At 47.0% G+C, this 17,337-nt stretch overlaps 1 protein-coding gene across 1 annotated transcript in view; it reads right to left on the reverse strand.

The window, feature by feature from the left end:
- The window catches only part of WFDC1 (WAP four-disulfide core domain 1), a 29,227-nt gene extending 13,482 nt beyond the window's left edge, over window positions 1–15,745 (reverse strand). The window contains exons 1-5 of the mRNA XM_040329346.1: window positions 13,807–15,745; window positions 3,589–3,784; window positions 3,166–3,249; window positions 1,484–1,624; window positions 1,338–1,379 (exon numbers count right to left, since the gene is read on the reverse strand). Coding sequence (XP_040185280.1) covers window positions 1,338–1,379; window positions 1,484–1,624; window positions 3,166–3,249; window positions 3,589–3,784; window positions 13,807–13,941 — 598 coding nt within the window. The 5' untranslated portion in view covers window positions 13,942–15,745. The remainder of the gene's footprint in view (window positions 1–1,337; window positions 1,380–1,483; window positions 1,625–3,165; window positions 3,250–3,588; window positions 3,785–13,806) is intronic.
- Between the last annotated feature and the right edge of the window lie 1,592 nt (window positions 15,746–17,337).

Consider the following 17,337-nt stretch of genomic DNA (forward strand, 5'->3'; position numbering starts at 1 on the left):
ACTGAGCCAGCCACATCAGTTTCTGCACCAGAGGAGCTTACACTCTAATGTCACCCACAACCCCTTTGTACAGCTCAGTCTGAAGTTTCAATCAGAGTGAGACAGTCTGAAAGCAAACAGCTTCCGGTGTGCAGTCTTAGGAATCCCAGAGTGCTTTGTGAATCCTGCAGCATAGGTGTTGCCCTACGTCAAACATTTATTTGCAAAACAAAGATTAGACATGTTACTTGTCTCTATTTATCTATATTGGGGTCTCCAAACTATGACCTGTGAGCCACATTCAGCTCACTACATGATTGTATCTGGCCTGCCGCAAGTGTCCATAAAAATACCCCGGTACTGATACACCCACTGCCAGGGCTGGACTGGGACAACTCCCGCACCACCCGGCCACCCAAGCCCCCTCTCCCCCTTCACTAGCCACTAGCTGTCCTACTTTATTAGAGTAGAATGGCTGGTACTGGTACTCTTATAGGCAGTACCAGTGGGGAAGTTAGACATTATTTCACCCGGGGCAAAGAATCAGTTTGGTGCCCGGCCCCCCTACCCCCTTATGGGACAAGTTTAGGCAGAAGTGAGAAACTCCCAGGCCATAGCTGTTGAGTCAGCTGTCTGTCCCCTCCCCCATGCTCCTCTGTCGTCCCCCCTGCTCCTCTGGTCCTCCCTCTGCTTCTTTGTTCCCCCCAGGTGAGCGCTGCGGGCTGGGAGAGGAGGTGAGCGCTGCAGGAAGGGAGACACAGAGGAGCGGAGGGGCAGCGGCGTCCCACCGGGAAACTCCCTGTAGTCCCAATGGCCAGTCCATCCCTGCCCACTGCCAGTCAGCTGGCCATGTCCCTCCCCCAGTCCTCCTTCTGGGCACTTCTAGATAAAGAGGGGGTGTCTGATGGGCACTCCTAGATAATGAGGAGGCGTCTGATGGGCACTCTTGGAACGGATATAAGGGGACTCTGATGGTCACTCCTGGATATAAATGGACTCTGATGGACACTCCTGGATATAAGGGGACTCTGATGGACACTCTTGGATTTAAGGTGACTCTGATGGACATTCCTGGATATAAGGGGACTTTGAGAGACACTCATGGATATAAGGGGACTCTGATGCACACTCCTGGATATCAGGGGACTCTGGTGGACACTCCTGCATATCAGGGGACTCTGGTGGACACTCCTGGATATAAAGGGACTCTGATGGACACTCCTGGATATAAAGGGACTCTGATGGACACTCCTGGATATAAAGGGACTCTGATGGACACTCCTGGATATAAAGGGTTACAGAGGTCGAAATAAAGAACACTCCCGCACTTATTTTTCCAATCCGGAGACGTGACTTACCATGATACTCTTTGGGATATTTCAGCCTCAGGTTTCTCCCATCTGGAATAAAATACACAAGAGAAGAAATCTGTGTCAGGTCTGCGGTGAATTGGGACAGCTCTCTGTGACGTCATAGTGTGAGGAATTCTGGGAGTTTCACTCACCTGAGTTTCCTCTTTGCTTGATGCACTGCCCTCGATTCGGGATGCCCTCTGCTGGGCTTCCGGGATTAATTATGTGACATTCGTATCCTGTAGGGCAGTGGAGAGGCTCATCCCCATCTTCAGTGGTGCTGCAGGCTTCAGCTGTCAGTGGAAACACAGAGAAAGTGACTGAGCTCTTATTACTGGCAACAACAACTAAACTCAGTGAAAGCCAGACACCTAGGGGCCAAGAAGGAACACTACACTCAGGAAAAATCGGACATCTAGTTGTTGGAAGGAGCACTTCACTCAGGAAGTCTGACATCTAGTGGCCATGAAGGAGGACTACACTCAAGAAAAGTCTGACAGCTGTTGGCTAGGAAGGTGTGCTACACTTAGTGAATGTTTGACACAAAGGCCCAGATTCTTGTACACCGGCGTATCTTTGCCCGGCGTAACGTATCCGATTTACGTTACGCCGCCGCAACTTACACGGGCAAGTGCTGTATTCTCAAAGCACTTGCTCCGTAAGTTGCGGCGGCATAGAGTAAATCGGCCGGCGTAAGCCCGCCTAATTCAAATGTGGAAGGGGGGGGGGTGTGTTTTATGTGAAACTACTGTGACCCGACGTGATTGACGTTTTTGCGGAACGGCGCATTGCGCCGTCTGTGGAATTTCCCAGTGTGCATTGCTCCAAAGTACGCCGCAAGGACGTCATTGGTTTCGACGTGAATGACGTCCAGCCCCATTCACGGACGACTTACGCAAACGGCGTAACTTTTTCAAATTTCGACGCGGAAATGACAGCCATACTTAACATTGGCTGCGCCTCATATAGCAGGGGCAACTATACGCCGGGAAAAGCCTAACGTAAACGTCGTAACTTTACTGCGTCGGCCTCGCGTACATTCGGGAATTTGCGTATCTAGCTAATTTGCATACTAGGCGCGGAATTCGACGGAATCGCCACCTAGCGGTCAAAAAAAATTGCAGTTTAGATCCGATGGCGTAGGAGACTTACGCTTGTCGGATCTAATGGATATCTATGCGTAACTGATTCTAAGAATCAGTCGCATAGATACGACGGGTCAGATTAGGACTTACGACAGCGTACATGGCGCTGCGCCGTCGTAAGTCTTTTGAGAATCTGGGCCATAGTGGCCAGGTAGGAGTACGAGTTACTTACTATATATAGTGAAAGTCTGACACTTAGTGGTCAATAAGGAGCATTACTCTCAGGAAAAGTCCTACATCTAGTGATTGAAAGTACTACACTCAGGAAAAGTCTGACACCTAGTGACCAGGAAGGAGTACTACACTTAGGAAAAGTCTGACAACTAGTGGTGGCAAGGAGTACTACACTCAGGAAAAGTCTGACACCTAGTGACCAGGAAGGAGTACTACACTTAGGAAAAGTCTGACATCTAGTGGTGGCAAGGAGTACTACACTCAGGAAAAGTCTGACATCTAGTGGTTGGAAGGAGTACTACACTCAGGAAAGGTCTGACCCCTAGTGACCAGGAAGGAGTACTACACTCAATGATAGTCTGACACCTTGTGGCCATTCATTCAGAAAATTACCTAAATAACATTTGTTTCTCCCAAGTTTGCACAGAACGAATGTACAGGGAGATTGGCTGGACAAAAGGCTATGATTTTTTAAATAGATATTTGTGGTTTAATACAACTTAAAAAGGTCGTACCTTGTAAGACTTCCTCTGGTCCATCCAGTAACCAGCCGTTCCCACCCAACCAGCGAGGCTTCGGCTGCACCAACCAATCCAGCACTGAAGGTAGACAAAAAGAAAAATGTTACAGATATCGGTGAGAAGCGTGCACGCCGCACATAGAGACAGAACATTTCAGAACTTGCTTCGGACTGACCCTATGTGATGTTTTAGAAATAAGGAATTTATGTAGTAGTTGAATAATGAGATAAGCCCTATACTTTCTATTAAGAACGTATTTTGGGTTTGTAATGATAAAAACGTATAATAAAGAAATATAAAGTAAAAAATAATAACCAGGAAGTGGCTACAAAGAAGATGTAGGAGGACAAGGTAACAAGGGTTAGGGTGCTTGCTGACCCTCTGCCTGACCCACCCTCTTTTGTTTCTGTATCATACCTGGAGGAGGCTGAACGGACTCCAGGCAGGCGTAGATGCATCCATTGAAGCAGCAGCGTTTGTGTCTCTCACACTCGGAGTCAGAGCGGCAGCTCAACACCTCACAGGCCCGATCAGGAAGGGTTTGTGGTGGTGGGGGGCAGCGATCATTCTTCTGGTAGTTGGTATTATGGGGGTGCAGTGGGTACTCATAGTCCTGCGGATGAGAAAGACAGGAAATATTGTGACAACTGCTGTGCCCATTATGAGGGGTTACCATCACCCTAGAACTGAGTTCCCGGGTCTGTACACCCGCTGTGCCCATTATGAGGGGTTCCCATCATTATCCCTGTACTAAGTTCCTGGGTCTGTACACCTGCTGTGCCCATTATAAGGGGTTCCCACCATCCCTGTGCTGAGTTCCCGGGTCTGTACACCTGCCGTGCCCATTATGAGGAGTTCCCATCATCCCTGTGCTGAGTTCCCGGGTCTGTACACCTGCTGTGCCCATTATGAGGAGTTCCCACCACCCCTGTGCTGAGTTTCTTAAATTACAAAAAAAGGGGGGTTGCCATGCGGGACCTCTGGGCCCTTTAATAAAAATAAAAAAAATAAACCTCTGGGCCCTTTAATAATAAAAAAAATAAATAAAAAAACATTTATAAAAAATAAAAAAAGGGGGGTTTGCCACATGGGGACCTGGGGACCTCTGAGCCCTTTAATAAAAAAATATATATATATAAAAAAAAGAAATAAAAAGAAAAAAAAGAAATAAAATATAAAAAAAATATATTATTTTTTATAAAAAAAAAGGGGGGTTGTCATCCGGGCCCCTGGGGACCTCCGGACCCCTAAAAAAAAAAAAGAAATTGGCCTTTTAATAAAAAATGAAATAAAAATATATTAAAAAAAATATATATATTTTTTAATATATAAAAAAAGGGGGGTTGCCATCTCGGGCCCCTGGGGACCTCCGGGCCCCTTACAGGTGTACTGCCTGTACCCCCCTGATGGCGGCCAAGGGGCTGCATCATTGGATTTTATTGACAGCAGCGGGAGCCAATGGCTCTATCCAATGAGAAGCCAATCAGCCATGGAGAGAACGACGTGGGATTACGCTCTCGGAAATTCGGGGCTCAGGTAAGTAAAAAGGGGGGGGGGTGGTTGGGGGGAGAATGGATTTTGTTGTCAGAATATTTGAGAACCTGCTCTTAGATTTTTGTTGTCGGAAGTTCTGACAGAAAATGTCCGATGAAGCCTACACACGGTCGAAATTTTTTTTTCTGAATTAATGTTATTTTTTATTATAGGCAGTAGTAAAATATGTATTATGACCACTAGATGGCGCTGAGGAGCCTAGGCAACGCATGTCTTTGTAACATGGGATACAATGTAATGATTCTAGAGATTATGGCTAATGGTTACATTTATTTCCTAATTCCCTCAAGTGTTCTATAGAATTGTTACATTTTATCACACATATGTATTCCCTGTGCTCCTCAGCTTCACCCAGTGCCAATATTGTGAAATTTTACTACTGCCCATAATAAAAGAACATTTGTTCAGAAAAGAATATAGCTTAAAGTGGATGTAAACCCCCTCTCCTCCTTTCTAAACTCCTGCCATAGTGCTGATCTATACGGATAGAGACGCCTCCTGCATGTATCCTTACCTGTCAAATGTCTCCCCTCTGTCTGTTATAAGAACTGAAAAACTTCAGATTCTGTGGGTGGATCTGTTGTCTGGAGCTCGGTGGGTGGAGTCGTGATGTCAGTAGACTCCCCGCCCACCTCTACACTCCCCTTGTCAACATGCATTTTGTCCTGTGTATTTCTTACACTAAATTCTGCTATGATCAGTAACATCCAGTCAAAATCCAGAAAAGTAACCACATGACTTCAGAAAAGCAGTTGGGGTGGGAATTAAAAAATAATGCCTGTCTCCAGGCTAGTGCATGAGATCTGTAAATAACCTGTCACTCACAGCAAGGGGACGGAACGGACTAAGGTTTTTCTCTGTTAGTCCGTTTTATCTCACCGAACAATAAAAGAGGATTGCTCAGAGCTGGATTAACTCTGTGTGGCAAGACTGGGCACAGATGATAGGAAATCTTATACTGTACATTGTGACATCAAATAAAAATTTTGGGTTTACACCCACTTTAAAGAACAATTGTTTTGCCTGGTTACCACAAAGCAAATGTACATGCTGATTCACTGGATTAATGGCTATGCAAATATTTTTTTAAAATAAAAAGACTCCATATCTATTTATGTTTTTTTGTTTTGTTATATTGTTGTAGCCCTGATGAAGGGGGTGAGTTCTGGCCCTGAAACGCGTTGCTTCATCTATAGATAACATTCTACTTGATCTTGTGCTGGAATAAATAATAATATTTGGATTATCAACCTATGGTGTGATGCTCTGATCTCAAATCCATTTAGTTGCCTTACAATCCCTGACACTGTGGAGATCCTTTGGGGTGTAGAAGCCACCAGCGCACAATTCAGACACCCAATCTAAACACCTCTGCCGTACCATTGGGAAGAATCATCAGAAGGGTAGTAGTAGGGTTCCAGTTATCCATTCCTCCAGAACGATGAATGGAAGGGGTGTTTATTGGTTGCAGTGGCGGTTCGTCCATAGAGGGCGCTGGAGCGCCGCCCCCTCTGGCTCCGCACCGCCACTGACTAATAACATAGATTCATTGCATTGCATGAATCGATGTTATTGTCGCCGCTGCCGCTGGTCTATTCAGATGGCCGGAACTCGAGCGCCGGCCTGCCTGAATAACGGCAGCTGGTTGGCTGTACGGAAGTGCCTATCAGAGCCAGCGGCTCTGATTGGCTTTCCGAGTACAGCCCTCAGCAACCGGAAGCTTATCCAGGGAACGTACAGGGGTGTGTTCCTTGGATAAGACTGACAGGCGTCTCAGCCAATCAGGTTCACCGGTTCTGGCTATCGGTAACCTGATTGGCTGAAGCGTCATCGAGGGCGGGAGAAGACATTGAGGGACATGGATGGCTGACTCCAGTAAAGGTAAGTGCCGGGCGGGGGGGGGGGGGGCACAGCGGCGACGAAGGGCACAGTGACATTAATGGGCACAGTGGCGACAATGGGCACAGTGGGGACAATTGGCACGGCGGCATGAATGGGCACAGTGGCGACAATTTGGCACAGAGGGGACAATTGACACAGCGGCATGAATGGGCACAGTGACGACAATTTGGCACAGTGGTGACAATTAAAGGGCACAGTGACATCAATGGGCACAGTGGCGACAATTAAAGGGCACAGTGGTGACAATTGGCACAGTGGTGACAATTGATGGCACAGTGGCTGTGTTTGATGGCATGGCACAGTGGCTGCGTTAGATGGCATGGCACAGTGGTGACAATTGATGGCACAGTGGCTGCGTTTGATGGCATGGCACAGTGCTGCGAATTGATTTCACAGTGGCTGTGTTTGATGGCATGGCACAGTGGTGACAATTGATGGCACAGTGGCTGTGTTTGATGGCATGGCACAGTGGCTGCGTTAGATGGCATGGCACAGTGGTGACAATTGATGGTACAGTGGCTGCGTTTGATGGCATGGCACAGTGGTGCGAATTGATTTCACAGTGGCTGTGTTTGATGGCATGGCACAGTGGCTGCGTTTGATGGCATGGCACAGTGGCTGCTTTTGATGGCATGGCACAGTGGTGACAATTGATGGCACAGTGGCTGCATTTGATGGGCACAGTGAGGCTGCATTTTTTTCCTTTTTCGTTTGTGCCCCCCCAAAAAATTTTGAGCACCAGCCGCCACTGATTGGTTGTGTTCCTGGCGCACTAACAAAGGAAAGGTTTAATAAAAGATCCTATCTGAGGGCTCTTCTGAACGAAAACCACACAACTTTGGTGGTCCCTCCTAAACCATAAAATGGACATGTGTGCCGTGCCAAGCCTGTCCGCCCCTTCTGCTCTCGCCTGGCGTAACCGGCCTGGTGTCCTCAGCCGAACCCACAGAACTTCAGACAGCTGGGAGTGCGATATCCCACCTCCTGTACAACTGAGTCCTAATCCCTAACTAAACACCGGAAAACCAACTGAGCCCCGAGGCCAGAGGAGCCCAACTGCTCGCCGATCGATCACTGTACAGTACGGGGACACTGCAATCAACATAATCATTTGACATTCTGAGTACCAAAATGACCCCGAGATTGGTACAAAGAGACATGTTTCTGGAATTCTATCATTCTGCAGCCTCAACATCTGTCTCAGATCCCCTGGTGTACATTGAACTCACAACTGGAAAACTAAATTGGATCTGAAATTGTACGAATATCAGAAGGTGACTTCATCACTACATTCAAACTTATGAAAAATACTGTGAGACAATGGAGAAATTGGGTATTTTGGTGGAAAGGTAAATGCTGATTGGTCTACAATCCCTGATTACCCCATAGAGCAGCAGTCGCTAAACTGCGGCCCGAGGGCCGGATGTGGCCCTTTGCTAGCCTTCATCCGGCCTTTGGGGCACTATTTCCCCCCAATGACACCAACAATGGGGCACTATTTCTTCCACTAATACCAATGATGGAGCACTATTCCACCTCCTATTGACCACCAACACTAAGGCCATGTTTATTCTCACTGATGCTCGGTCCCCGGGGCATTTTCTACCCCCACTGGTCAGAATCCAGTCCCCTTGAAGCCTGAAGGACAGTAAACTGTCCCTTTGCTTAAAAAGTTTGGAGACCCCTGCCATAGAGGAATGGACAATGGGAAATTTCCTGATTGGCTGAGAACAGCTGCAGAATGGGTTGACTTAGCTTAACCACTTAAGGACCGCCTCCTGCACAAACACGTCGGCAGAATGGCACGGCTGGGCACAAGCATGTACCTGTACGTCCTCTTTAAGTGCCCAGCCGTGGGTCGCGGGCGCGCGCCCGCGACCCGGTCCAAAGCTCCGTGACCGTGGCTGCGGGACCCGAGGACCCGATCGCCGCTGGATCGGTCCCCGGAGCTGAAGAACGAGGAGAGCTAGGTGTAAACACAGCTTCCCCGTTCTTCACTGTGGCGCCGTCATTGATCGTGTGTTCCCTGATATAGGGAAACACGATCAATGATGTCACACGTCCAGCCCCGCCCCCTACAGTTAGAAACACATATGAGGTCACACTTAACCCCTTCAGCGCCCCCTAGTGGTTAACTCCCAAACTGCAATTGTCGTTTTCACAGAAACAATGCATTTTTATAGCATTTTTTTGCTGGGAAAATGACAATGGTCCCAAAAATGTGTCAAAATTGTCCGATGTGTCCGCCATAATGTCGCGGTCATGTGAGGTTTAGGGTGAAGGTTGTGGTTTAGGGTCAAATGTTAGGTGGACGTTAATAGAATGAGGTGTTATGCCCCGTACACAAGAGTGGAATTTCCGTCGAAAAAGAGTTGGATGGTTTTGGATGGTTTTTCCGACGGAATTCCGCTCAAGCTTGTCACACAAACGTTCTCTGAACTTTCGAGCGTACAGGTGTAGGTTTAGGCTACAGTGGAGTTCAGGGTTTAGAATAAGGAGTTAGGTGTAGGTTTAGGCTAAGGTGGAGGTCAGGGTTTAGGATGTAGTATTAGATGTATGTTGAGGTTTAGGATGTGGAGTTAGGTGTAGGTTTAGGCTAAGGTGGAGGTCAGGGTTTAGGATGTAGTATTAGGTGTATGTTGAGGTTTAGGATGTGGTGTTAGGTGTAGGTTTAGGCTACAGTGGAGGTCAAGGTTTAGAATAAGGAGTTAGGTGTAGGTTTAGGCTTAGGTGGAGCTCTAGGTTTAGGATGAGGTGCTAGTTGTAGGTTGAGGTAGAGGGGGGTTATGCAAAGGTTGAGGTTTAGGCCGCAGTGTTAAGCAGATGAATGTCGAATGGAGATACTCTATAAATTATCTGCAATGGTTACAGCATTGAGATGACTTGTGCTCCATTCAAAAGAGTGGTCACCCAGTCCTGTATGGCCCATCCAGCAGCTCTATCACTCCTGAAAATAGTGACAGCGGGGACTCTCATACAGGAGGATAAATCTGTCATTGCCCCACCTCTACGCCCTCCCCCATAATTCTCTGTTTTTATAGTGTTGATGGTGACTTGTCATTGGCCCCTCTCCTCTGCCCCCTCCATGTGTTGTCCCCATTAGGGCCTCTACAGTTGGTGATGACCCCTCTGTCTATATATATCTCTGTTTTATTGGGTGGAGTGGGCTTTGTGCCAGCGGGGGGTGCAGGCTTGGACAGGTGGAGCGCTCCACTCATGTGACAGCTTTTTATTTTCACTTCTGGAATGTGAGAAAGGGGCGATGGAGACGGGAAGTGTCCAGACTTGAGAAGAAAAACGTGTATTCTGGGGGAATGTCGCAGCAGATCTGAACTTTATTCTATCTGTAAGATATATACTGTATATGGATCCTCCTGTATATACCACACCCTGCTGCCCTATAACAGTGCACATTATTACAGCTTTACTATAAAGGGAAACCCCACCCAGAAGTGAAAACACTGCAGGGAGCCCAACCTGCCCAGACTGTGTCTCCTCCAGGCATTGTAATCCACCGGGTGAGATTCAGATTTGTCGGTGCAGCGGTGTGACTCTGATCAGTGATATGCCTGATAGGGGGAGATCCATCCAACATTGGTGTGAGGGGAGTCCTTAGTATTATTATCAACTCAGTATTTGCAATTTTCAAAATTTATATATGTCAGGACCCGTTTTAGGATTATAGTATTAAATCCATTTTTTGCTGTCATACTGTATTTTTTATATTACCTTAAGGCCCTGAAGAACCCAGCACAATGTGTATAGGGAGCCCAGCACAGTGGCCCAGATTCTCGTACAATAGCGCAAAATTGTGCGGGCGTAACGTATCTGATTTACGTTACGCCGCCGCAAGTTTTACAGGCAAGTGCTTTATTCTCAAAGAACTTGCCTGTAAAGTTGCGGCGGCGTAGCGTAAATCACCCGGCGCAAACCCGCCTAATTCAAATTAGCCGGGTAGGGGGCGTAGAGCATTTAAATTAAGCACGTTCCCGCGCCGAACGTACTGCGCATGCGCCGTCCGTAAAATATATCAGGGTGCATTGCTCCAAATGACGTCGCTAGGACGTCATTGGTTTCGACGTGAACGTAAATGGCGTCCAGCCCCATTCACGGACGACTTATGCAAACAACGTAATTTTTTAAATTTCGACGCGGGAACGATGGCCATACTTAACATTGGTTGCGCCTCATATAGCAAGGGCAACTTTACGCCGGGACAAGCCTAACGTAAACGTTGTAACTTCACTGCGTCGGCCGCGCGTACGTTCGGGAATTCGCGTATCTAGCTAATTTGCATACTCAACGGGGAAAACGACGGAGGCGACACCTAGCGGCCAAAAAAAAAAATTGCATTTAAGATCCGACGGCGTAAGAGCCTTACGCCTGTCGGATCTAATGGATATCTATGCGTAACTGATTCTAAGAATCAGTCGCATAGATACGACCGCCCAGATTAGGACTTACGACGGCGTACATGGCGTTGCGCTGTCGTAAGCCCTTTTAGAATCTGGGTCAGTGTGTATACAAATCTCAGCCCAGTGTGCATATACAGATCTCAGCACAGTGTATATACAAATCCCAGCACAGTGTGTATACAGAGCCCAGCACAGTATGTATATAGAGCCAGCACATCATTACTCCTCCACCAAGTCTGTTTACAATGTATTTACATAAATCAGACAAGTATACATTACTGTATGGGGCTGTGCTGGGGTCACCAGAGCTAACAATCTACAACAAATTTCTGGTTTTGAATGGAAAATGTCATCAAATGGCCAATAGATGTTCCCTTCCAATGTGGATCTGTACTGAGAATCATAAGGAGCAAATTGGACCTACAGGATGTATACATAGACACAGCTACCTATAGAGATGCTGAGAATCACACCCGGCATACAGAATAGGAGAAGTAGTATTGTGCAGAGTCCATACATACAGAATAAGAACAGATACTGAGAATTACACCCGGCATCAGGGACGGACTGACAACTCATGGGGCCCCGAGGGCAATAGGAGATTATGGGGCACCTGGGGCAATAGGAGATTATGGGGCACCCGGGGCAATAGGAGATTATGGGGCCCCCGGGGCAATAGGAGATTATGGGGCACCCGGGGCAATAGGAGATTATGGGGCCCCCGGGCAATAGGAGATTATGGGGCCCCCGGGGCAATAGGAGATTATGGGGCCCCAGGCAATAGATTTTGGGGCCACACAGTATACATATATACACACACACACATACACACAGTATACATACACACACTGAAAGATACAAAGGTACCAGAGAGGCGGGGCAGCTATAATCTTGAGATTTTTAGACCAAAAGGATGTCGGTAGGGGACATTTCAGGGACAGATGTAAAAAAACACAGATTTTTACATACTGTCCCTGGTTTTACTGAGGCTGGCAACCCTGATGGGGCCCCCCAGTGGCATGGGGCCCTCGGGCAGTGCCCGAGTGCCCGAATGGTCAGTCCGCCCCTGCCCGGCATACAGAATAGGAGAAGTAGTACTGTGCAGAGTCCATACATACAGAATAAGAACAGATACTGAGAATGACACCCGGCATACAGAACAAGAGAAGTGGTACTGTGCAGAGTCCATACATACAGAATAAGAACAGATACTGAGAATGACACCCGGCCTACAGGACAAGAGAAGTGGTACTGTGCAGAGTCCATACATACAGAATAAGAACAGATACTGAGAATTACACCCAGCATACAGGAAAGAGAAGTGGTACTGTGCAGAGTCCATACATACAGAATAAGAACAGATACTGAGAATTACACCCAACATACAGGAAAGAGAAGTAGTACTGTGCAGAGCCCATACATACAGAATAAGAACAGATACTGAGAATTACACCCAGCATACAGAACAAGAGAAGTAGTACTGTGCAGAGTCCATGGATACAGAATAAGAACAGATACTGAGAATTACACCTGGCATACAGAACAAGAGAAGTAGTACTGTGCAGAGTCCATGGATACAGAATAAGAACAGATACTGAGAATTACACCCGGCATACAGGACAAGAGAAGTAGTACTGTGCAGAGCCCATACATACAGAATAAGAACAGATACTGAGAATTACACCCGGCATACAGGACAAGAGAAGTAGTACTGTGCAGAGTCCATACATACAGAATAAGAACAGATACTGAGAATTACACCCGGCATACAGGACAAGAGAAGTGGTACTGTGCAGAGTCCATACATACAGAATAAGAACAGATACTGAGAATTACACCCGGCATACAGGACAAGAGAAGTGGTACTGTGCAGAGTCCATACATACAGAATAAGAACAGATACTGAGAATTACACCCGGCATACAGGACAAGAGAAGTGGTACTGTGCAGAGTCCATGCATACAGAATAAGAACAGATACTGAGAATTACACCCGGCATACAGGACAAGAGAAGTAGTACTGTGCAGAGTCCATACATACAGAATAAGAACAGATACTGAGAATTACACCCGGCATACAGGACAAGAGAAGTGGTACTGTGCAGAGTCTATACATACAGAATAAGAACAGATACTGAGAATTACACCCGGCATACAGGACAAGAGAAGTGGTACTGTGCAGAGTCCATACATACAGAATAAGAACAGATACTGAGAATTACACCCGGCATACAGGACAAGAGAAGTGGTACTGTGCAGAGTCCATGCATACAGAATAAGAACAGATACTGAGAATTACACCCGGCATACAGGACAAGAGAAGTAGTACTGTGCAGAGTCCATACATACAGAATAAGAACAGATACTGAGAATTACACCTGGCATACAGGACAAGAGAAGTAGTACTGTGCAGAGTCCATACATACAGAATAAGAACAGGTACTGAGAATTACACCTGGCATACAGGACAATACAGTACATACTGTTTCCTCCCACACTCTAAAGACATGCTGGTGGGTTAATTGGCTCCTGTCTAAATGGCCCCTGGTATGTGTATGTATAATGTGAGTTGGGGACCTTAGATTGTAAGCTCCTTGGGCAGGGACTAATGTTAATGTACAATATATATGTAAAGTGCTGTGTAAATTGACAGCGCTATATACAGTAAGTACCTGTAATAAATAAATATATAAATAGGGACAGGTACTGAGAATTACACCAATGTCATGGGTGCCCAGCCCCCCACTAGTGTCAGTAGGACTCACATCATACTTGGTGTCGGACACTCGGAGGTGCAGCGCTCTCTTCCTCAGGCTCCGCGCTGTACAGCACTGTGTATATAGGAGGACAGAACAGAGTCCAGCCAGAAGTGACCGCCAGCTCCATCCACAATCCGCCATCCTGAATCTGGAGTCCTGTATGGGGGCCAGGGGGGGGGGGGGGGGGAACTCTTCTTTATATGGTGTCAGAAAAGGGCATCAGCCACAATCTCCAGTAATGAGGGAAGTATATTTGGGTTCAATATTGGGAGATGAAGAAAAGGGGGTCACAGATTATTGGGGGTCACAATAAGCGACATCCACAGAGGTATCCATCTGTAATGCTGCAAGTCACTGGGGGTCCCCTACAGTCAACCAATATGTAGATGGGAGACCTCTATAGCCAATGTAGATGTTAGATCCTTTATAGCTGATCAGTGAGTAGATGGGGTCCCCATAGATGGAGTCCTCTAGAACTGGTCAGTACATGGATGGGATCCTCTATAGCGGATTAGTATGTAGATGGAGTCCCCATAGATTGAGTCCTCTATGGCTGGCTTAAATGAATGGTGCCCACTATAGAAGATGATCAGTATGTAGATGGAAGTCCTCTATAGCCAAAGTCGATGGTAGATCCTTTATAGCTGATCAGTGAGTAGATGGGGTCCCCATAGATGGAGTCCTCTAGAACTGGTCAGTACATGGATGGGGTCCTCTATAGCTGATTAGTATGTAGATGGAGCCCCCATAAATTGAGTCCTCTATGGCTGGCTTAAATGAATGGAGTCCACTATAGAAGATGATCAGTATGTAGATGGAAGTCGTCTATAGCCAAAGTCGATGGTAGGTCCTTTATAGCTGATCAGTGTGTGTATGGAGTGCTCTAGAACTGGTCAATACATGAATGGGTCCCCTAGAGCTCATCAGTGTGAAATTATGGTCCCCAAAAATTGAGTCCTCTAGAACTGGTCAGTACATGGATGGGGTCCCTATAGCTGATCAATATGTAGATGGGGTCCCAATAGATGGAGTTCTCTATGGCTGACTTAAATTGATGGGGTCCACTAGAGATGATCAGTATGTAGATGAGGGTCCTCAGAGATGAAGAACTCTAGAACAGGTCATTACATGGATGGGGTCCCCTGTAGATGATCAGTATGTAGATGGGGTCCTAAGAGATGGAGTACTCTAGAACAGGTCATTACATGGAGGGGGTCCCCTGTAGATGATCAGTATGTAGATGGGGTCCTCAGAGATGGAGTACTCTGGAACAGGTCATTACATGGAGGGGGTCCCCTGTAGATGATCAGTATGTAGATGGGGTCCTCAGAGATGGAGTACTCTAGAACAGTTCATTACATGGATGGGGTCCCCTGTAGATGATCAGTATGTAGATGGGGTCCTCAGAGATGGAGTACTTTAGAACAGGTCATTACATGGAGGGGGTCCCCTGTAGATGATCAGTATGTAGATGGGGTCCTCAGAGATGGAGTACTCTAGAACAGGACATTACATGGATGGGGTCCCCTGTAGATGATCAGTATGTAGATGGAGTACTCTAGAACAGGTCATTACATGGATGGGGTCCCCTGTAGATGATCAGTATGTAGATGGGGTCCTTATAGTTATAGTCCTGTAGAACTGGTCATGGATGGGATCCCCTATAATCGAGCTTTAAGTAGATGGGGTCCCATATAGGTCACCACACAGGCTGGCTCTTCAATATGTTGAGTTTTTGGGGTCCTCCTGCTTAGTGTTGGGGGTCTCCAGCTGTCGGAATTTGCAGCAGCACTCCAGGACTTGTCAGCTCCCTCTGGTTTTTCCCTGGAAATCTTAGGACTTTGGAAAAGTTTGTGTCTCCCGGCAGCTGGGACGCATCTGTCTGTGGAGTTCATTCAATCCTGAAGATTGCAGAACTCAGGGAGGAGAAGTGAGCAGGCTCAGCCCCCTCCTCATGTGTCCCAGCCAAGGAGGGGGCGGCAGGGGACTCAGCACAGCAACTGCCATTTCTTCCACCTGACCTCACTGAGTGCCAGGGGAGAGGCTGAGAGACACCCACCCTATCCCTGCTGTGCCCAGCCTGGTCCATGAAGGAGCTCAGTGCCAGCATGGAGGAATAGCAAAATACAAACAGAAAGGAAACCTGTGGCTCTTTAAAGTCAGGGACATTTCCAGGGACAAAACTTATTTAAAGCAGAACTCCAGCCCAACTTTCTAGTTGTGTGTGGAGTGATGAAGAGTCAAGTTTTATCACCAGGATGAGAAATCGCAGACAGCATTGAAAGAGCCAACTCTTCCCAGCTCTACAAAAACTGGGATTGTGTCCCCACCAGGGAGATCTCCCACCATCTACACGCATGCTCAGAATCAAGTTGACGCATTCTCAGAAGCATTGAACTTAATTTTTCTTGGCTCGTCGTAGTGTTGTACGTCCCTGCGTTCTTGACGGTCGGAATTTGGTGTGACCGTGTGTATGCAAGACAGCTTGAACGTAATTCCATCGGGAAAATTTGTTTAGTTTATCCCGACGGAAAATCCGATCGTGTATTTTTTAAAGGACTTGTCAAAAACTCCTATACTGTCTTTATTCACTTTTACATTTTTTTACATTACCCAATACTCATTCCCATGGGATCTGGGGGTTTCCAGATTCTGATAACCCCCAATTTGCAGACCCCCACAACATCAGCCCAGGGTTGTGGGGAAGAGGCCCTTTTCCCCATCAACATGAGGACAAGGTGCTTTGGGGTGAGAAGGGTAGAGCCCCCCTTGCCCCAAAGCAATCCCCTCAAGTTGAGGGCATGTGGCCCGGTATGGTTTAGAAGGGGTGGCACTTGCTTGTTCACTCCCTATCCTGACCTGCCGGGCTGCATGCTCGGATAAGAGACTGGTATGGATTTTGGGGGGATCCTACGCCGTTTTTTAAGGGGAACCCCATGCCAAAAATTGGAGGGGGCCCTACATCATTTTTTTCCCAATTTCCTTTTGCTGGCAATTCTTTTTTTGATATTCAGCTGTCAGTGGGGAACCTGCAAAAATGCATGAAAACTGCATGCAAAAATGCACAAAAAATGTGGGTTTAGAAACGCAAAACGCACCTGAAAACCGCATCGACTGCATAGATGTGAACATAGGGTTAAACCGCATTTGAAAAAACACGCATAAATCTCAACCTGAATAGGTGTGAACCAGGGGTTAGGTCACTATTCAAAATAAATGCCAACGTAACATATTGCAGTACACATGTTGCTGCGTGTTTGCATCCATGCATGGTAAAATGTGCGTTTGCTGATGGTAAACCAAGGGCCCGTTCACGCCATTGAGCTGCGCATGTTTTACCATACGCTACTGCAAAAGCAATGGCCCAGATCCACAAAGAAATTACGGCGGCGTATCTATTGATATGCCGCGTAATTTCTAAGGCCCCGTACACACGACCAAACATGTATGCTGAAACTGGTCCGCGGGCCAGTTTCAGCATACATGTTCGGTCGTGTGTAGGCGCGAGCGGGCCGAATTCCAGCAAACATTTGCCCG

Source organism: Rana temporaria, chromosome 11, assembly GCF_905171775.1.
Source record: "Rana temporaria chromosome 11, aRanTem1.1, whole genome shotgun sequence".
NCBI classification, from domain to species: domain Eukaryota; kingdom Metazoa; phylum Chordata; class Amphibia; order Anura; family Ranidae; genus Rana; species Rana temporaria.